The 21559-nt window shown below is 39.0% G+C and overlaps 2 protein-coding genes across 6 annotated transcripts in view; one reads left to right on the top strand and one right to left on the bottom strand.

The window, feature by feature from the left end:
• Positions 1-21559, bottom strand: part of LOC115374693 (phosphatase and actin regulator 1-like) — a 56984-nt gene that overhangs the window by 30049 nt on the left and 5376 nt on the right. For 2 of the 5 annotated variants that reach the window (XM_030073747.1, XM_030073750.1), the window contains exon 1: positions 782-1367. The exons of 2 other annotated variants lie outside the window; for them this stretch is intronic. In XM_030073747.1, coding sequence (XP_029929607.1) covers positions 782-1061 — 280 coding nt within the window. In that variant the 5' untranslated portion in view covers positions 1062-1367. Of the gene's footprint in view, positions 1-781; positions 1368-21559 lie in introns of those variants that run through there. One more of the 5 variants, XM_030073751.1, reaches the window with a different exon arrangement.
• LOC115374692 (zinc finger protein 585A-like) lies at positions 8308-15711 on the top strand. The gene is made up of 7 exons (XM_030073745.1): positions 8308-8427; positions 8672-8874; positions 10775-10876; positions 10959-11054; positions 11296-11406; positions 12475-12598; positions 12702-15711. The coding sequence occupies exons 1-7, from the start codon at positions 8403-8405 to the stop codon at positions 15056-15058; spliced, it is 3018 nt and encodes a 1005-aa protein (XP_029929605.1). The 5' UTR covers positions 8308-8402; the 3' UTR covers positions 15059-15711.

Below are 21559 nucleotides of genomic sequence, written 5' to 3'. Positions count from 1 at the left end.
ACAATATATACACAGCATATATATATATATATATATATATATATATATATACACACACAGCATATATATATATATATATATATATATATATATACACACACAGCATATATATATATATATATATATATATATATATATATATATATATATATATATATATATATATATATATATACACAGCATATATATATATATATATATATATATATATATATATATATATATATATATATATATATATATATATACACATATACATATATACATACACACACACACACACACACACACACACACACACACACAAACAATAATTCTGCTTCCTACAAAGGAAGACTTCACCAACATAAATTTCACCTTCAGCAAATAACAAGAGGGAGTCCAAGGAAGCCCAGCCCTGACAAGTTCTGGTACAGCTTAGTATTGCAGAGCAATTCCCAGAACAGCAGAGATGAATCACTGCTCTTTGTTATTTCATTTCATTACAAGCTATTGCATCGACCAATACTACTGAGGCTTGAACATACACAGAGCCGTGCGACAGGCAGCCTATTTATTCAAGCATTTCAACATTGTCACCCTACCAGACAAACCATGAGTGTGGAACGCAAAGCAGGTTGATAGCCCACATTAAATGGATAAAGCGCCTGGTTTGGGGCCATCAAACGTGGACAGGAGCCTGGTGGCATGAGCATCGCCAGATAATGAGCTGAGTCTACCCTGGATAGCAGTACCGCAGGGCTACTATGGGCGAAACCACAGAAGGCTGGTGCCTACTCACCATCCTGTGTATCGTTCCCGCGGCTGCAATTGCTGCAAATGTGCTTTATCTCTTTCCCGATCTGACAGTGGATCGTAAAGGGCATGTTGTTGTTGTGCTGCTGATGCTTGCCGTGCCCCTTCTTGTTGTTGAGAGACATAATTTTGACCAGGTTGAACGGCTTCTTCTTAGGTTTGTCCACCGCCACGGGCGTGTTTTCTCGACACCCTGTTGTAAACCAAGTACCGTGCATGATGGTGGGCGCAGGATCCACCGTCGGGTAATTGACCGTCTTGAACATGGAGACGCGAAAACGGATCTGTGCTTGAGTGCGCGGTGAACGACGTAGTGGGTTTAAATTAAAGGGCCATCAATTGAGTCCTACCTGACCTACAGTAGCAGCTTCCACAGACTCCCAACGCTTCGCTCCTCTCTCGCTGTATTTCCACACCTTCACTCGAGATCCCAATATGACCAGGCTACTTGGTTGCGCAATGAAAGTCCACTGATGCTGAGAGTGAGCACTACTGCAAGATCCCAGCGAGCTAATAATAAAACAGAGGGTGAATGGTGAATGGCAATGACTACCTCTCTCTCCCAGCGCTGTCGACTGCAGTCGGTTATAGCTAATCCACGATTAGTGGATCTGAGCAGAGTGGGCATGTGATTGGCTGCACGGTGCGCTCCTCCGTAATAGGCCAGTGTGGCCAGAGAGAAAGTTGCTTAGTGAATGGCCTAGTAGCCTGGTAAAAACAATAAAGGACTCCACTCCTGTGAACTGCTTAGCTTTCTCACAACACTCCAGTAAGTTTGTTGATATGACAGGATCTTGCATATTATCTCAGCACTGAGAGGGAAAAAAAAATATTACAACTACCGCCAGTAATAAAAATGACAACAACAATAATAACAAAACAGTAAATACTTTCAATCATAAACTTTATCTGTAGATCACTATTCTAGAGAGAAATTACGAATTGATCTCCCATCATACTTCAGTGTCTTTTATGATGTTTTTAGATGCACTTGCACTGTTGTTTCAGGGAAACACAATTTCGTTTCTTATGTATTTGAGAAATGACAAAGCTATCTTATCTTATCTTATCTTATCATAAAAATAAAAAGGAATGGATGGAACAAAAGAAATAAGGATAAAAAAAACCCCACAATGATCCAAAAGAAATGTAAAAACTTTAAAAGGTTAAAAAAGGATATAACATAATTTAAATTTGATACTGACTTGGTCCTTGGGCTCTATGTCATCTTTGATCTACTGAGTCTAGACCAAGGAACAATCAGCAGTCTCATGGCTGCAGGGTGTCAGGCCAGGCTTAGATTCATATGTTATAAGGCCAGCTGCATACAGTGGATAGGACCCACGGCATGCTGAGCTGTAAGCGGTATGTAAAGTCTGGAAATTGATTCTAATACTGTCTGGTAATCATTGTAGAGATGCTAAAGTAGGGGTAATACATTATTTTTTAGTTAAGATCCCAGCTGCAGCATTCTGTACAAGATTGAGATGAGAGACTGACTTTTGATTTACGTCTGGAGGGAGATACATTAAACTGAAAATTACATAAAAGCAAGCATAAAACATATCCCTCTGCGGAAAAAACAGGACTGTGCAACCCTCATATCCTGATTTTTGAAAATCCTCTCTCTCTCTCTCTCTCTCTCTCTCTCTCTCTCTCTCTCTCTCTCAAAAAAAAAAAAAAAATGCCCCCACGTTGTTGGCCACTAGTTTGAAATAGGTGGATATATTCCCAGTCTTGCTTAAAATGATAGTTCTGGACCTGGGCTGATTAAAAAAAAAATCTGATTTACTATCACTGAGCTGTTCACATCCAGCACTTAACAGGAAGTTATTTAGTGTGTCAAAGGTGCTACAACTGACAGGTTTCAGTGGGAGATAGAGCTGACTTGGTGTCTTCAGTGTAGCAGTGAAATAACATGTTGAGATAATGGGTTATGTGGCTGAATGTCCAATGAATGAACAACTCAACCAAGAGTTGTGCCTACCTGAAGTGGCGTTAGCTGAAGAAAAGGAGGAGTGGCCAATATTTATGCATCTACTGTTAATAAAACTAGTCTTTTTTTTTTTTTTTTTTTTTTTTAAAGAGGAATCATCTCTATGACAATTAAATCTCTAATATCAGGCTTAAATCTATCAAACAGAAATCAGAAATCAGCTGGTGAAAAACTAGTTTCTCCACAACTTTTGATAAAACAGCAGTTTAAAGATGCAGTAGTCATGGAGGGTTAATGGATAAAGCCTGGGTTGCTTGAGGAGTGGCTGCACATCTAAAACTGGAAGGGAAAGTGCCAGTGGCCTGAAAGCTGTTCATAATTGATAACAGTATGAGTAACTGTATCAAAGACCTCTTTGACTAACTTGGTGGGATGAAATCTATAAGACAGGTACTGGGTTTCATGTGACTAACAGTTGCTTTTAAAACCAATAAAGAAATGAGTTTAAAACAGCTTAAAGCATCTTTAAACCACTTTCTGGTCCTTCAGCACTAGGTCTTGGTAAATATCTTAAACCTGCATCCTGTTAGGTTCCCAATTCTGTTCATATTCGCTGCGTTCTCATTTTAAGTGTTTATTATACTCATTAAACCACAGCTTGGCTTGTTATTGTGTTAAATATGGCAAAATAAAAATTTAGTATGGTTTAGCAAGTGGTGTTAAATATGCTGACCAATTCCTCTGTATTATGCGGCACAATTGCATTACATTGTCACCAAGTTTTGCTCAAATCTGTCCAGAACTTCTTTGGTTATCCTAGCCTGATCATTTAACCCTCTGACAGAGGTTTCATCTCTTTGGTGGAGGTAATTAATTCAACATTGACCACACTGTTATAACAAGATAGCACCAAATCGAGTACGTGCCCTTTCACATGTGTGGACCCCTTAAACAGACTGCAGGATTAAAATATTCAATGACATTTAAAATGTAAATAGCAACTGCATGAAAAGGGACTGACTGACATCAGTGTTAAAACCATCAAGTATTTGTATTTGGACATAATAACAGGTAAAAGGTCCTCCTGAATAAAGTCTGTATCAATGTAAGGAGTTCTATATGCCAAGACACACAGTGAAGGGAATGCACTAGTGATCACCAAGCTAAATACTTCAAATGAAGAATATTAGCCAGAAGAAACAGGGCAGCATTGTGTATCACTCCTATCCCACCAGCCTCTTCAGAAAGTTGATGGAGACAGGAGAAAATCATGTTAAGTAGCTTTAAGAAAGACAAAAGAGTCATCTTAATTTCACCATGATTCTGTAATCATGCAAACTCTAATTTGTTTGAGCTGATGAAAGCACGCCTGACCTCATGCTGTTTTGAGGAATGAATAGCCATTAAAAAAAAAAAAAAAAAACAAGTTGAGCAGAGTTTAACAGAGGATAACAGATCAGAGCATCACATCCAAAGTGTATACTAGGTCACGCTGCATAAAAGACCTTATCCTAAATTTCAAATACCCAGTTGGTTGATCCCAGAAGCTACTGCGGACATTTAGAGGTAATTGGTAACATTAAATGGACGGTTAATGAGACGATAATCATGGAAAAGATATTGGGCCCCATGGCATTTCCAATCACGTTTCATACAGAGCAGTGAAGGGTGGTGGGTGGGGTGTGCGCCTTTGATGTTCTCTCAATGAGCTGCAGCTTATTCCAGTGACATCAAAGCCCTCTCCGAAATGAGGGACAGAGGCACTTGATTTACTCCCACCACGGTGCAATGCAGTAGCTGCCCTCAGCTGCCTCTTTTTTATTGCAAAGTTTCACACTCTTGCACTCGTACGAGGTCAACATTTTTGGAAACTGGCAAAAAGCTTTTTCCTTTTTTATAAGGGAGCCAATCTTTTTTTTCTTTTTTTTACTAAAGAGACACTGGTTAATAAGATAAAGATAAAGACAAAGAGAAAGCCTTAGCCATGATGGGATGATGTTGGCAGTACTGCAGTAATATGTGTGTGTGTGTGAGAGAGAGAGAGAAAGAGAGAGAGAGAGAGAGAGAGAGAGAGAGAGAGAGAGAGAGTGTGAGCCAAGAGTGTGGCTCAAACTTCGGATTAAGAAGTGTGTGCTGACTGTCTTGCTGCACCACTAGTTTTTATTAACATGGACCGTGACAACCTTTCACGCTTTGTTTATCATCATCATGCATATTGTTCTGCTTACAGCCCCCTGAAGGATCTCAGGATGTAGTCAGACTCTCAAGCGCCCTCTGGTATTGGGCACAAAAAGCCCTTGACTTGTACAATCCTACATCTAGCTCAGATGTAGGCTTATTCCAGCCTTAATTTCCTCCAAGACGATGCCTTACAAGAAGCAGATGATTACAGCTACAAGATGGGTCAGGTCATGTCTGTGGCAAGGTAGAACAGCCACATATGTGTGACAACATAGTTACGTAAGTGGAGCTATCAGATACTGCTGCCCAGGCTGCTCAGTGCCCCAGTACATCACTTGGGTCAATTCACCAGGGAAAAGGGAGCATATATAGCTTACCTTGAAAAAGGAGACTTTTAAAGGGGTGAATCTGAAGTGACTTTGATAAGAGTAAACTTCATACTCTGATAGAAAACAAGCGTCAGTGCACATACAGGGAAATGTCAGCATTTAAATACATTTTTCTTGTGCTCCAGCACTATTCGCCTGGTATTACTGAATATGTGCTGTCCTTTTCTACCTGAAAATAGACTGTGTACAAATCTCGTTTAAAACACAAAAAATGTCTCTTTTTTGGTAAGTTTCTGTGAGGTTTTGAATGTGTTGTAGAGTTTCAGCTTTGTTTGGAGCTTACTTTTGTTCTTTTATCTTTTATCTAGTTTTTACTTTTATCTGATTCATTTTAGGACATTTGGTAGAGATATACCTGATGTAGATTTTTGACTGACTTTATGCTGAGGCCCTGAGGTAAGCGAAGGGGCTAAAAAAATATCATCCCATCAATAAACAAAGCATTAACAATGGATGATGGATGATTCATCAATGCAAATGTGTTGGGCTAATTTTCTCTCTAAAGTCAATAAGCAGATTAGCTTGGAGATATCCCACAGCTGAAGGACGCATGTCTGCTATTAAGAACAGCAGTGGGAGGGTGGTAATTTAAAACTGTATTTGATATCACAGTCCTTAAGATTCAGCAAAACATATATGCCATCTGCATTAAGGACTGAGGCTATAAAACATTTAATTTAAATACATCATATAGAACTGATGTGACCTGTGTATGAATCCAAACCAACAAACAAATATTGTGGTGAAATCACTGCTGCTGACATCTTTGGCTTGATAACATAATTTCATAAATTAGTTGGACTAAAAAGTAAGTAAATAAAATAAAATAACATAACATAACATAAAATAAAATAAGCATAAAGTTTTGAATTTAGGTATACATGTGGTTACATATTCTTACATTGTTACATTCGATCTTTTCCATGCAACTCTAAAATGACTGGGGTACAGCGCTGAAACTCTATTCTTTTAAATGGCAGATTTGGAAATTAAAAAATGCAGTGCACAAACAAAGTAAAGACATGATTATCATCTTCTTGTTTGCTAACTGACTGTTCAATGGGTTTGTCACGCTGATGAGGAGTTACAAATTTGTGCTCTGATGTGATTTAAAACAGAATGGCATGCAATACTTCAGTAAAGTACACATAACAGCTACTTCGTTGCAGTATAGCATGAGTAAATGTAGTTACTTCCAGCCCTGGGAAGTATGTATATACTCAAAATTACTGTAAAGCCTGCAATGACAGCTGCCCTTCTCTGCACCTAGAGCTGCTAACCCACTTATAAGAATTTCATTTGTATGGGTTTCAGTGCAGAGTTTAGCGTCAAGTGATGGTCTCAGCTCTGTCTCATAGGATTTTCCACCCTGCTAAGAATATAATTATGTGGGCAATTCTGATTCCTTATATTTTGTTGTGCTGTAAATAGTCATATTTTAAGACTCGGCACAAAGCTGCACAAAATATGTGCTGTCCACAATTTCAAAACCCCACATCGGTCAAAAGCTATAGTTTTGGTGCAGTGAGCCCAGCCCTTATCAAACTCCAAGGAGACTAAAAAAAAAAAAAAAAGCCAAGAATTATTTGCATTATTTATTTCAAGTATTGTAAAATAAAAACAGTAAAAATGGGTGAGCTATTGCTTTAAACAGCACAGGTTCCTCCATATTCTAGCTTCAGATGGATGACCATGATTGTGGTGCAGATTTAAGTTACATAATCTCACTACTGGCTCCATCATTCAGCCTTTTCTCTCTTTCTCTCCATCTCTCTTCCACTCTCTCTCTCTCTCCCTCTCTCACATGCAGACACACACACACACACACACACACACACACACACACACACTTCCGTAACTTGAAAGGGAATTAACAAGATGGCAAAAGCGTGATAGCTTTGCCTTCTCCCCTCTTCCAATTTACTGTTGGGAAATGTGAATAGTTATGCAATTATAATCTGGGAGGAACCTAATTTCTCTCAATTTAGTTACGCAGTCCTTGGCTCCACCCTAAACACTAAGCTCAATCTCCCCTCTGACAAGACAGAGTAATGTGACATGGTTATGCAAAGTCCACAGACTGCAACACTTCAGAAGTGGGAAAAAGATGCATTCATTTTTGCAGGGAAAGCAATGAAACATGGATGGCCACACACAAACAGAATTTGGAGTGAGAGAGAAAGAAAGTGTGAGTGAGAGTGAGTGTGTCTGTGTCTGTGTGTGTGTGAGATGTGAGGGAGAAATGTGCATTGTTTTGTTGCACCCACTAATTTTTCAAGAAAAGGATAGTGACAGTCCCTCACTACTCATTGTTACTGTGTGTACAGTCTGCCCGGCAACTGAAAGACCTTATACAATCAAATATTACATGTCCAGCATTATGGGAGATATTTTGTATTTTTAGTTTTCAGATTTATCCAACAGTCTGAGATGGATGAAGGATGAAGCTCCATCTGTTCAGTCTGGTGTGGATTTCAGTTTTGACTTCTGATGTATCATGGTGAACATAATGGAGGGTAAACCTACTTAAACTCTGTTTATCTCCCTTATATAGTTGCAAAATCATGTTAGTTTAACCTGTCTTTGTAGGCTGATATGAAAACAGTGTCTTCACAAGAGAAAACATTCATTTTTACTACTACTATTATTATTATTATTATTATTATTATTATTATTATTATTGTTAACATATTGTTTTGGGTTTATATAGGTGGGTGTTGTATGACCACCGACTATAAATGATACCATACCCATAATTTTGCACTTAAATTTATTTTCATCACTGCGTAAACTATAAGGCATCAATACACGTGATCTCAAGCCTGTACGAAGAGGCCACTGCAGGCCAGAGCTTCCCAGAATATGCGTTACAGATGCTTTACGATGCTACCATCTAGTGGTGACAAAGCGTAACTCTGCCTGGCCTCTGCTGTGTTACGGCGTAGCGTGCGTAATGACGTCGCAGCGCATTACGCTGCCCAAAAAAGAAGTCGGAGAGACGTGGCTTCCATATTTCCACATCCAGACGTTTTCCTGTGCCTCAGATGATCTCACTGGATGGCCATTTTCTCCACTAACATGATTTGTCCATAACGCCGAAGATGAGCAAGATTTGTTCGGGCCATGGTGCGTGTTTTTTTTTTTTTTTTTTTCTTCTTGCAGAGACTTAACTCTTACCCTGCATTACAGCATGTCTTTTCCATGTATAATAAAGATTGCTCGTTAGGAAATATTGTTTCCTGATAACTTCCATGCTTTTACCTAACGGAACTAACATGAAATGACAAGTTATTGCAATAATTTATGCATTTTTGTCGTCGCAGTCACAATATTTGCCTCTGTATTTTACCATTGTAACGTGTTTCCTCAGGTAACCCCCTTCCCCTGTCGTCTCTGCGCCTGATCGTCCCCCCTCTGCAGCTCGTGTCTGCAGCTTTGTGGGAAATAGTGAAACAGGGGGCTGTGATGTACTATGGCTTGCTGGAGGAGTTCGTTACCACGGTGCTGGAAACAGTCCCTGAGCTGCTGACTTACAGACAGAGTGTCCAACTTGTTATGGGCCTTCGAGCACGGGTGAGCAAAAGATCTGGAGTGGGTAGGGTTACAAACCTGCAAAGTCTGTTATTAATACTTCGTATGCATGTTATAACCTAACGTTGTGAGGATGCAGGAGAGCTCTGGTGTAGTGAAACATGCATTTTACATTATTAACATCATTATCATCCATGATGCATGCTAAGAAGGGGGCGCTGAGGTTTGTTTTGAATAGTAAAGTTGTTAACCCATCATTGCTCCCTTCATGCGTGTGTTGGTTGGTATGCATTGTCTTAAAGGAGACTGGTCCACTGGTACAACTTTATTTATAAGGTTCTCTTGGGTCTCCTCCCATCCTGCATCACCTCTTGCATTTTGCAGAAAAGTACCCCCCAACTGTAGGCTATGTTTGCAAAGCTTACTTTTACTCAAATTATCTAAAGTAGACTATTTGAACTGCTCTGTGCCTCTTTTAACTGGAGCATGCACCAGAATAAACTCAAACCTCAGGGCCTTGTTACTTTGGGCTATGGAATCAGAAGCAGACTTTATTCACATGTTTTGTTTTGTTTTGTTTGTTTGTTTTTTTTTTGCTACTTTTAAAGCTTGTGACATGGCTGTAAATACTAATAAATCCTGTTAAGCTGATTTAAACTGATGTTGTTTTTTTCTCATGTTTTGTTTGTATGGTTTGTTGGTCACCTCTGTGTTTTATCTATGTGCTGCTGCCTCTTAGCCAGATCAGACATGAAAGAGGAATTTTGAATCTTAATGTGTCTTCACATAGTCAAATAAAGGTCTGTTATTATAATAATAATTATTACAACAACAGCAACAATAGTAATAACACTACCACTACTACTACTAATAATTATTATTATACAGGGTATGGTGTTTGGCGCTCACGCAGAAACACTAAACAGCATCAGCACTACTGACCAGTGCCTTGAAAATGTTTGATACTTCTTAAACAGTCCTGATGGTCTTGTGGACAAATAACAAAATCTGAAAATTTCATGGCAACAGTCTGATATTCAGTGGTCAGTGATAACCAGAGGAAACACATCACTGGTTCATAATAATGATTGTGATGCTTAATTGATCCCCACAGGGAAACAAATATATATATTTCCCCCCCTCCAAGACCTCAGAGTCAGCTACAGAACAGTTTTAAGGTCATACAGGGGTTTACATTGTACTTTTGTTGTCCTGGAATTGAGGATCCCTATTGGATTAAAAATCGAATTGACAGACTAGGCTACTCCTTTCCATTTGTGAACTATCTGAACAATCTGTTTGTAAAAAAATTAATAATAAGGTTGCCAGTTCTCTGATCCCAGTTTGACTGAGGTGGCTTGTAATAGGAGAAAGAAATTATGACCCCAGCATTACAGACAATAGACAATATTGCTTTCATCACTTTTTTTTGTTTCACCCATGACATAGTGTATGCCTGAGTTTGTGCAGCTTGTGAGAATCAAGTGTGAAGTGCATAAGTTGCTAAGCCAGGTTGCACAACTGTTTTTTCATAATCATAGTACAAGCTTAACCGGTGTATTCCGACGCAAGTTGTGACATTTACATACATCGAAGCAAAACCAGGTCAGTCTACTTCAGTAACTGGGCTCCGTACATTTTAACATAGCCAGTGTCCTGTTCAAGGACCCTTAAGCAGCATGGATGTTTGCCAAAATACACTCAAATCCGGGCCATCTGCTCTTCAAATGTTACGGCCCATCATGCATCAGCCAAACCTTTCAAAATGTGCATATAGAGGGTAACACTGCACCAAACACCCCTATTTTCACATGTAGTGACTGCTGCCAAATGATGGGTCACACTGCTGTTTACTCATGCTCATGGCCACAGCTCTACATGTGACAGTGTTGTCAAAATAAGGCCCTCGAGTAAGTAATTTGATCTCTTTATATGTCAACAGGTGGTGCTAGAGTTGTGCCGAACTGATGAATTTGCCAGCCTGCAGACCATCCAGCCTCATCTCACAAGAATAAATGCCTACATTACTAAGAATGATAAGCAAGTAGGTGCCCTTAGTTAACTGTTGTCACTCTGCATGCCAGTCATTTGCATTTACTTATCTGCTTTTCATTTCTATTTTTAAGACTTCTACTTCAGAGGTAAAGGCATCAGTGACAAACTTCTTTAAGCTTGTACACACTCTAGTGGATGATCCACGCCAGAGGGTTGTCTTCTATCAGGTTAGTGGGGTGGTACTGGACATTATGATAAGGCTCAAGCAGATTGCTATATGGCCCATAGGGAAAATGCCATGATAATAACTCATTTCTACCAGTCGATGCTTGAGGTTGATTTGCCCAAAGCTGTTTTGCTGTCTGTGTCTGCTTACCCCTCAAGATCTGTAAAAGATGACTTCCTGTTTATTTATTTATTTATTTATTTATTTTAAATGTAATGAACATTTTTCTCCTCGTTCTTCAGAAAATTTTCCCGACTGTGTTTGGCCCCAAATATGACTCAGCACTGCAGGCTCTAATGAGAATGTTCCTCTGCAGTCTGCAGAAGCTGCTACCTGTTCCAAACCTGGAAGAAGTAAGTACCAGGCATGCCTTAGTATCGTTTCCTTTGAAAAAACAAAACAAAGAAAAAAACACCTATTTCTCAGTTATACAACCTTGCTTGCTCAATTTTTCATTCAATAACAATAGGTCGCTGAAACCAGTCACATATGTCTAATATAATGACATTTTGATATTGCAGTATTTCCACGTCAGTCTTTGGCTCTCTTAATTACAACTGTATATCCTGCCCAAACACCTTATACAAAACTGGGAAGTCAGTGTGGTAATGAGAGCTCACTGAAAGCTGAAACTTTAGGTGGCCAGTGGGAACAGAGAAAATCCACCCTAGAATTGGAGATGTATTCTTCTTGTTTCCACATAAGTGGTCAAACATACTGTAGACAGTGTGATATGATGTTGATGATATGATGTTGACATATGTCGGGTGCAACTACAGTGGAGTAATGAAATAAAAAATAAATGTATTGATCACATTTGTAGTAGACATGAGCAAGTGCCTCTTCCTGAACTCCTCATTTGCACCACATTCAACAATCGTACAGGGAAAAATCCATCATTTAAGAAGAAAAGATAGCAGTTTCTTTACCAGCAGAAGCCACAATAGACCACAATGCAATGTAGTCACAAGTCATGTTGCATTTTACATATGAAGTGCGACGCTGGACAGTTGTTTGTCTGCTTTAAATAACTGTTTTAAATCAACCAAAAATACATTGATGAAAATATTTGTGATTTCTGACTGAAATAAGAATAATTGACAATCACTGGTTTTAATATTTGAGAAACTGTACGGAATACACTATATCAAGCTAACTTTACTCCAGTAATGTTCACATCCATTCTTGTTGTCGTTTTTGTTGCCCTTGTTGTTGAAAGACATTATGGAAAATGCAAGAAACCACAAAGTGAGGTAGAAGAAGATGAGACAGGTTGAGGGATAGTGGGAACATCAAAATGTTAATAACTACCTCAATAACTCCTGGGATGCACTGAAGATCATAGATTGATAACAGATAATGGTGTGAGATAGTCTACAAGATTGATGATACGTAATAAAACAATTTTGTCCCACTCCTAGACTGCCCATTGGCTCAGTCTCTCCCCGTCTATCCTGAAGGAGTGTGTGGAGTTCATGAATCAACCTCAGCCATTGAATACACTCATTCAACATCACAAACAACATGGACATGAGATCCCAAATGGTACTGCTTTGTTCACATTTCTATTCATGTTCTAATTCTATTCTTTATTGCCTTAATTCCAGATACTGAAATTATTCTGATTTGTCTTTGTCATTTTGCTCAGCTCTGTCATCCTCTGGTGATGACTGCATCCTTTCCAGCCTGTCATATCACTTACAGAAAGTGGACATTGACAAAGCAGACAAAGTTGCCAACTCTGGATCCATGTGTGTCACTGAAGATTTGCATGGGCATGTTTTAATTGGCAGCAAGTCTAAAACAGATGGGACTGAAAACCTGGAGGAGATAAATTCAGGATCAACAAGGAATGATGCTGAAGATAGACAGCAGCATGTGGATGATTTGTCTGAAGATCAAGGAGCATCTATTGAAGTACTGCTTCCTAATGACGAAAATGAGTCTGATGATAGTGAACTGGACAAAAAATTGTTTTACTTTTTACAGACTGGCACTGGAACATCCTCTAAAAGCTTCAAATGCCATGTCTGTGGCCAGGGTTTTAGTTCCCTTAACAAACTGAAGAAGCACCAGATAACTGAAAGCGTTTGCCTTACGCATCGATTGGGCAAAAAACAGAGACAATCAGACCCAAACCGTTCAACTAGCCAAAGTAGCTTTTTTGAGAAGATAAATTTGCATCCTAAAACAAAGACTGGTGCTGAGACAGATGTTCCTAGGAGAGGCGAGACTGAGCGTCCCTTGTTGCCAGGCACTCAAAGACATAACCCTTCAAATCTGAATACTCTTCGGAACTTTGAGCAGTCGTATGCTGACCAAGGTCTTATTTGTCGGGTCTGTGGCAAGACATTCACTTACCCAAAGAGTTTTGACAAACACCAGAAGAGTTGTCTGGTCAGTAGCAAAAGAAAGAGGCGGACAGATATAAAGTGCTCTGTAAGCTTGACTGATTTTTCCAAATCAAGACCTGTCCCTAAGACCCAAGAGTGTTTGCCCAGTGAAAATGAAACTGGGCTTTCTAATGCTCTACCAAAGGATCCCTTATCTTCTGACTCATCGGAGGAGCAAATGTGTAAGAGAAGCAGCCGTGTCAAGACATGTTCTGTATGTGGGAAAGTTTTTACCAGTTCCAATGACTTGACAAGGCACATGAGGTGCCACACTGAACAGAGCCCTTACCTATGTTCTTACTGTGGGAAAGACTTTGACCACTATGAAGACTGTGAGAGACACCAAGAGCGTAAATGCAGGGAGTCAAACCAACATCCTAGGCAAAGGAATGAGTTCACACAGGAGAATACTTTGAGCAACACGTCTAAAACAAATCCAGAAAGTGCCTTATCCGCAAACTCTTCAGCTCAGATCCCATCAAACCAGGATGCACTTCCTGAATCTATGCAGACCTCTAAACTGCCCCTTATATGTCAGGAGTGTGGCCAGGGTTTTACTTACTATAAGAGTTTTGAAAAGCACCAGAGCAGATGTTCCCAAAGAACTGGTAGAAGAAAAAGGCGAACAGACTCAAACCATTTTGTTATCTTTGCTTGTAATTTTCAATCAACTGATAATACCCTTGAGACCACTGCAAGTTCTGAGACAAAGGAAAGTGAAACCACATCACCAAACCAGCCCTCTGCAGGGTCTGTAGAGGGTTGCCAAAGTAAATCTCGAATCATCAAGTGCACCATGTGTGAGAAGAACTTCTCACAAATTGTTGAAATGAAAAAGCACTATTCCCAGTCGCATCAAATTAGAGGCTCATACCCGTGTCCTGTGTGTAAGAGAACTTTTGTAAGGTTATGTGAATTGGTTCGCCATCAACAAAACAAAAAATTGTACCAGTGCTCTGCCTGTAAGAAATGTTTCACAAAACTAGCGCTACTGAATATACATGAGAAGGCTCACACTGCAAATGTAACACCACATATCTGTGAAACATGCGGGAAAAGCTTCAAAAATCTGGCCCATCTGATTCTGCATCAGAAGAGGCACAGAGATCGGCAACCCTGTATTTGTTCCTACTGCGGGAAACAATTCAGTACAAAAGACTGCCTGAGAGCGCATATGGTGAGACACACAGGTGGTTACCCATGTCCAATATGTGGGAAGAAATTCTATCAGAGAACGTACCTTAAATGGCATCAGTATAAACACACAGGGCAAAATCCATACCTCTGTGACACTTGTGGGAAAGGTTGGCCAAGTGCAGCTCAACTCAAACTTCACATGGTTCAACATACAGAAGAAAGGCCATTCAAGTGTGAAGAATGTGGCGCATGTTATAAGAGGGATTCCCATTTGGTCGCTCATCGTCGAGCCAAGCATATCAGGATGCGACCATTTGTGTGTGAAGTTTGCAGCAAAGCCTTCAGGTTAAACAATGAGCTGAAAAAACACATGATGGTTCATACAGGGGAAAGGCCATTTGTATGTCCAAGATGTGGCAAAACATTCACAAGAAAATCCCGTCTGAGGGAGCACAGAGAAAAGGCATGTCTGTAGCTTAAGTGGTCCCTGTTTTATGTGGCGATGTGCTGTATGAAAAACTGTTCATGCTTTGAAACCATGTACCATACTTTAGTTTGTTAACCAATAGTACTGTCTCAGTGATGTGTGATCGCTTCTATAATTAAGATAAAGGGATCCTAATAAACCCCAAAATACTGTCAGAAATTATGGGTGTTTTTCATTCATTGTAAAGACAACAAAATTGATGACAATTTGCACTAGGAATTAATCTCCCAGATGTGAACATCTTATGTCTGGGAGAAATCAAGAACATTTGCAGCCCTGAGGCTTTGATATGCAGCCCAGAGCACATCAAATTAGAGTCCTTTTGGAAGTCTGCTGTCTTAAAATGTGAGGTCTGCAAGGCTTCTGCTTAATCCAAATGCTGCAGGAATCTCAAGGTTGGCAAGATAGGGCACAGGTCGCAGATTCAGTTTCGGTGCCATTTCAAACGAGAGAAAATACTGGACAAATACAAAAGTGGCACTACAAAGTTCCCCCAATCAAGATTTCGCTGGTTTTGTCACATCTGGAGAGGTGTGTTTGTCATGTGTTGTGAGTGCATTTTTTTAATGCCTATCTACTAAACACATTGTTTAACAGTTCAAGATAGACCAATGAAACACAAACGACAACACTAGCTGGGCCATGGGACAAAGTTCTGGCATTGCCCCACTGTACTTGAAATACCATTTCAATATATTAAAAGCTAATATTTGAACAGTTTCAAAAGTCTGTAACTTCCTCATTCTCGGTCACATTATGAAACTTGACACACATACCCAGATGACCTTGCTCTAGTTTTCTTTCACACCATCACATTCTATCATTTAGGCTGTCTAACCATTTCAGATTTTACAAAAACAGATATTTAACCTTTTCAACAGAACAGATATTTCCCTGTGCCAAAAACTATTCCTAATATTATTGAACTTATGTACAAAACTCTTCCAGTTATGACACTTGGTTATGACACTTCTCTCTGACAGTGAAAAAGACATAGGCAAACTGGCAAATGCAGGTTAAAGCTCACTGACAGCGAGCACCACAGGTAGCAAAAACAAATTCTATTAATGTGATCAATGAAATTGTATCATATTTGTTACACACATTATTGGGCCAAATCTTAGTTAAGTAAAAAAATTAATATATTGATTTGTGTTATGTGGGGTCTATCACATAATGGCTTACAACTCAAGCTGAATTTAGACTAATATGTAAACAGTAGTTCAAGACTTATGATTTTAATGATCGTAACAAATTTCATGCCCTAGTCACAAGAGGTTACATAATTACAGTTGTACAGGATGTCTACTGACTGAGGCTAATGGACTGCTGTAGTGGAGTGTTACCATTTGTGTTACCAAAAAAAAAAAAAAAAAAGGAAATTAGTCAACCAACTTAGATGGATCCAATAAATCATTAACACTCAATCATTAACAAAATTCAGAAAAATCTGACTGTGTGTGTGTGTGTGTGTGTGTGTGTGTGTGTGTGTGTGTGTGTGTGTGTGTGTGTGCGTGCGCGCGCAGGTACACATGTCAACCTTGTGCATTAGTGTTGTAGAAAAAATATTACACCACCAGGGAGCAGTGGTGCTCTAGGGACCATTACCACTCATCAGAGGATCAGAGTTAGTCTCTGTATTTTATGTATAATATTCATGTTTTTCTTAATGGGATGACATGGAGGGGGTTTGCACCAATTACTCTGAAGTCAGTATTAGCAAAAACATTCTCAGTTATTCAGCAGTCAGAGTCAAAATGATGTTCAGGAGTACACCAAAAAAAAGTACTGGAATATAGAATATCCTTGGTGTATTTCTTGGAAATACAGTTTGAAACATGAAGATGTAATTATGACATGAATGCCAAATCTCCCACTGAAATCATGCTGTCTCTTTTAAATCAAACCCATTTTGTCTGCATCCCTTTATTTGGTCTGTAGTGAGCACTGCCTCTGCAGAGGACGGTGGAGTCCTTCGTCTGGGGTTTTTCCATTTTGTGTGCTAATTGAGAAACAGTGCTGCAGGCGAGGTGATAGAGGGTGACAGACAGCAGCTTTTGGGGAGGGAAACAAATATCCCTCTAATAACTGCACAGGAGGAGAGCAAGGAAGGAATGTTTGTGTTGGTTATATTCAGAGCAAGGTACCATGAGGGGAAAAGCAACACTATATCCTTTCTTATCTCCTCCCATGCCTTGTAAAAGAGCCACAGACATAATGTGTAGCACAGGGGAAAACTTGAAGTAATAAAGCTTGGCTGACGTATCCGCACAACATCACACTTGACAGCAGCAAAGTGAACGTGAAAATAGAAGAAATCCCTGAAAATGAGTGCAGAGTGCGCTGCTGAACCCTGCAACATTCACAGGTAGGCAGACTGTACCACTCCTCTGGGATGTTCTGTGAGGCTGTTTCTGTCTGCAGTGCCACTCTCATTTTCTCCAACTCAATCCCCAAGCTGTCCCTCTCTCTCTCTGGTGGGAGAATGGAGTAGAGAGCTAGCTAATGCCAACCAGAGAGCTCTGGTCCCCTCTGGCCTGTTAGGTCTCTGCTGAAGTTAAGACTAATATCTCTTGGTCTCAGGCACAGCTCTGCGTTACATAACTCCTTACACCATGAAGTTTTCACAGCCTCTGCCAAGCATTTATGCTAATCGTGCAAAGCCAGTCCTCTGCATTTTAAATAAATTTATAGGTTTAATTACAGCACAACTGTCCATACATATTGATATAGGTATCCAAATAAAAGACCCTGCAACTGCAACACCAACTGGAATTGATCCAGGAACGGCTCGTGTAATGAATGAGGTGTCAGAACCACAAATAGACAGAGACCTGAATTGGGCCGCATGCAAAGGAAAAAGTTAAAAAGTTTAACATTATGCAAATGGATACAATAGTAGTGGCGCGACACATGGTCACATGTGGGCATAAATCTGGAGGTTCCTGCTATGTAGATAAGATGGTGCAAACTCGTTCTTTGTCAAGTCAGACTTTATTTTTATATCACACTTTTCACGGCCAGGCAATGCAATGTGTTTCACACAAAGAGTACTGTCAGCACAGAGTTATTGTATCAGATTTTTCATTGCTCATTTATTTTTATAGTTTTCTTGTCTCAATTTTAGTTTAGTTTTACTGTTTTGAGTTTTATTTTTATTAATGCATTATCATTATTATTGTTGTTAGTGGTAGTAGTTTTAATTATGGTTTAGTTTTGGCATGGGTAGTATTTTTCAATGGTTTAACACTGTAAATTCAGAACAGGTATATGGTGTATGTTTGCATTGGCTGGCCAACTGTGTGTTACTAATGTTAAATCACAAATTACATGATAATGTAAAAAAAAAAAATAATAATATTAATGAAAAATATCTTCAGCTTTCTCAGTGTTGGTTCACTTGGTTTTCTGCAGAGAGGAAATGCACTAGCAGACTCAACAGCAAGCTGAATTCAGACTGTCTAAAATTCTAAATAATCCCAAATCGACATTCTCTCCCAAGAGTTTTTGACGTGTCATAGATACAGATGATCCTGACAATTGCAACACCCAAAATTCATTTTTTTTTAATGCTGTACACAAAGGAACAGATGAAACTAAAAACCCTCCACATGTATTTTTTAATGACACTGAAATGAAATGAAAGTCTACTTTTTCAATTTATTACAATGTACTTTTAAAACCTAGTTTTTGTCTTGGTTTTAGTTAACCTTAAAAACTTTGTCTCAGCACAATCCAAAAGAGGACAAATTCAACTTTTCTGTTATTACACAATGTGATTACTGGATCACCTCTGCACTGGATGCCTTTTAAGTTATGCTGTAGAAGGTATGAGCACTTGGTTCAAACACTTAATTTCACAGAATTATTCTTCTTCCTCAGTACCCACCAATTCATCCCGTAGGCTATTGGACTTACATAACTGTCTGAATAGTGTGTACATAATTTACCATAATTTTCAGTCTGGAGCACACACTCTGTGTAGAGTTTCATTCCAAAATGAGATATTTACCATCTGAAAAACTGACAGCTACTCTTGACTGATTAATTGATAGAAAAAAATATGGAACTGTTTTCTTTGGATGACAATATGACACCTTGACATATGGATGCTCTATATTTTAGAAATCTTTTTTGATAAAACTTTTCAAATTGGATATGATTCTTTGGCATGTAACTAAATCTGGCGTTCATATTATTACAAAAACCCTAGCCCCACCAATATATATAATAAAATTTGGCACAACATCTCTAGTTATCAACTATAGCATCAAAAACATGTTTGCCTCCTTTCCAGAAGAGAAATATTTACTTGGGTGAGAAGCCAGAAATCAGATTTTTATACATTCATTAAAAATAGGATACAATATTGGAGGATTGCTGAGTGCTGCAATGCAGCTTTGATTGAATTCAGTCCAAGGTTTGCAGCAGTGGTGAAGGGATTCTCACTCTGTAAAAATGTTTTAGTCAGCAGAAATGTCCTAAAGAGCTGGTGGGAGCTGCATGTGTGTCACCAACAACAAATGCCACTATAGTGTTTTACAATATTCATCATATCCACTCTCTGGAAGAGACAGATCATGATGGAGTTTGGTGCAGAAATTTATAATGCCAATGCCTCTAACTATCTGCTAATAATATCAGTTTCCATTGACATTTTAACTATGAGCTATCTCACCTCCCCATCCCTTTGGAAACAAGGACTGGGTGCAGCTGCACTGCCTCATCTCCTTGTATTACTTCCATGTATCCAACACACAAAATCACTGCATGTTGCTTTGAATCCAATAAACCCAGCGCTCGCAAGTAACATTGATACAGAAGGAACTTCCTCCTCCTCCTCCAGCATAATTGTTTTTTGGCAGAGCTGTCTTTGGGATGCAGTGGTATCTCCCCCCTCTCTGCCCAACATTCTGCCACACTTACTATAAATATGACCCATAAGTACATCATCACGCAGCTTTATTCCGCTTTGGAGGCTTTTGAAAAAGGCGTTATTTCTCAGCTGGCATGTGCAAAGCACATTATAGCCAGGAGCCATTCCCACACTTTTGAAAGTGAGGGAGTGGAAAGATGAAAGGGAGGAGAGAGAGAATCAGGAAGGATGCAGCTGGGCTGTCATGGATGACACCTACCTGTCTTTCTATTTTAACTTTCTTGATAAAGAGTCTGACAGGTTTTCTGGCCAGGTGACACTGAGGGTTAACTAAACTCTTATGCAGCAGTACCATACAGTAAGAGTTCTGGATGCAGCATTGCTATTTTCTGCTCTTGATATTCCCACTCATGTTTTATTCAGATATGGGATGCTTCAGCAGAAAAGGGTGTATGTGCAACCTTGTAGGGAAGATGGGTGCTTGGCTTTTCTTTTATATGCGCCAACATCTGATGGCTTAAAATGCTAAGTAAGACTGTGTTAAGGGCATGGGGAGGGAAGTTATAAGAGAGAGAGCTGTTGATATATCTATCTATTACCACTTTGCAGAACATGTTTGCTAACAGCCCTCTGCATTGCTGCCAAACAGTTACAAACATTGAAAGTTCAGCAGAGTCCACCCTGGCTCCAGTCCAACAGGTCATTGTGAAATGTGCTTTCTCTTTGGCTGCAACAAGAACTGACAGGTCAAAATTGATGAATGCAAATCCCCCTTGTTTCTGACCTTGCAAACTCCTTCAAGCAGCATGTCTCAATTCCAACCAAAACTATAAAAATGGACACTCTCACTCATACACTCTCACTCTTCAGTGAAAGTATACGCGCAAATCCGCTCTAAATGATTAATGGAGCATTCACATTCTTTAATTCTCATGCTGCTAGTAAACTAAAACCAACATCATCTGTGCTAAGGGTCATGAAGCCCCTGCCCATAATGAGATGTAATGCATCAGCCACTCAACTGCTTGATCTGAGTTTATCCTAAAAGCCAGCCCTTACACAACAAAATAAATGGTAATATACTGGAAAATATATAGTTTGTATTTTTGAATGAATTACAATATATGCATGGTTCATGCAATTACAATGAAGGCGCAGACAATAGTAAATTTTGATGTGGTCATTTTAATGAATTGCTTATTTCATCCACTTCTTTTTCATAAGGTAACCAAAGTCTTCTCTCTTTTTACTAAGTGGATAAACACTTCACTATATTTTCAAATGTATGAAAACCAGCAATTCCTTATGAATTCATCAATATATTGAACTATGCTGTAATATATTAATCAACATATATTCAAAATAAATAAAATATCTATCTATCATATGAAATATGTTCTTTTGCCTATGAAATATCAGTACTTTTTCTGTAACTTAGTAATCAATGTTGGTTTGTGGACCCTAGAGGAATATTAACTTTCTTAAATCTTTGTAACTAATTAAGAATTAACAGGTATATCAAGACACTAAATAGTTCAATATATTGACAGTTCATGTACAGGAAAATGTTATTATCTTTGCATAAGGGAAAGTAGATGAGGAACTGAAGCATC

The sequence above is a fragment of the Myripristis murdjan genome, chromosome 17 (genome assembly GCF_902150065.1).
Source record: "Myripristis murdjan chromosome 17, fMyrMur1.1, whole genome shotgun sequence".
Classification (NCBI taxonomy): Eukaryota; Metazoa; Chordata; class Actinopteri; order Holocentriformes; family Holocentridae; genus Myripristis; species Myripristis murdjan.
The sequence above is the reverse complement of the archived record's forward strand: the minus strand, read 5'-3'. Positions and strand labels throughout refer to the sequence as shown.

Bases quoted from the DNA above. Each gene is read 5' to 3' on its own strand.
- LOC115374692 (XM_030073745.1), top strand. From the start codon at position 8,403: ATGAGCAAGATTTGTTCGGGCCATG. The intron at 8,875-10,774 runs GTGAGCAAAAGA...ATATGTCAACAG, and splicing joins TTATGGGCCTTCGAGCACGG to GTGGTGCTAGAGTTGTGCCG. The intron at 11,055-11,295 runs GTTAGTGGGGTG...CTCGTTCTTCAG, and splicing joins AGAGGGTTGTCTTCTATCAG to AAAATTTTCCCGACTGTGTT.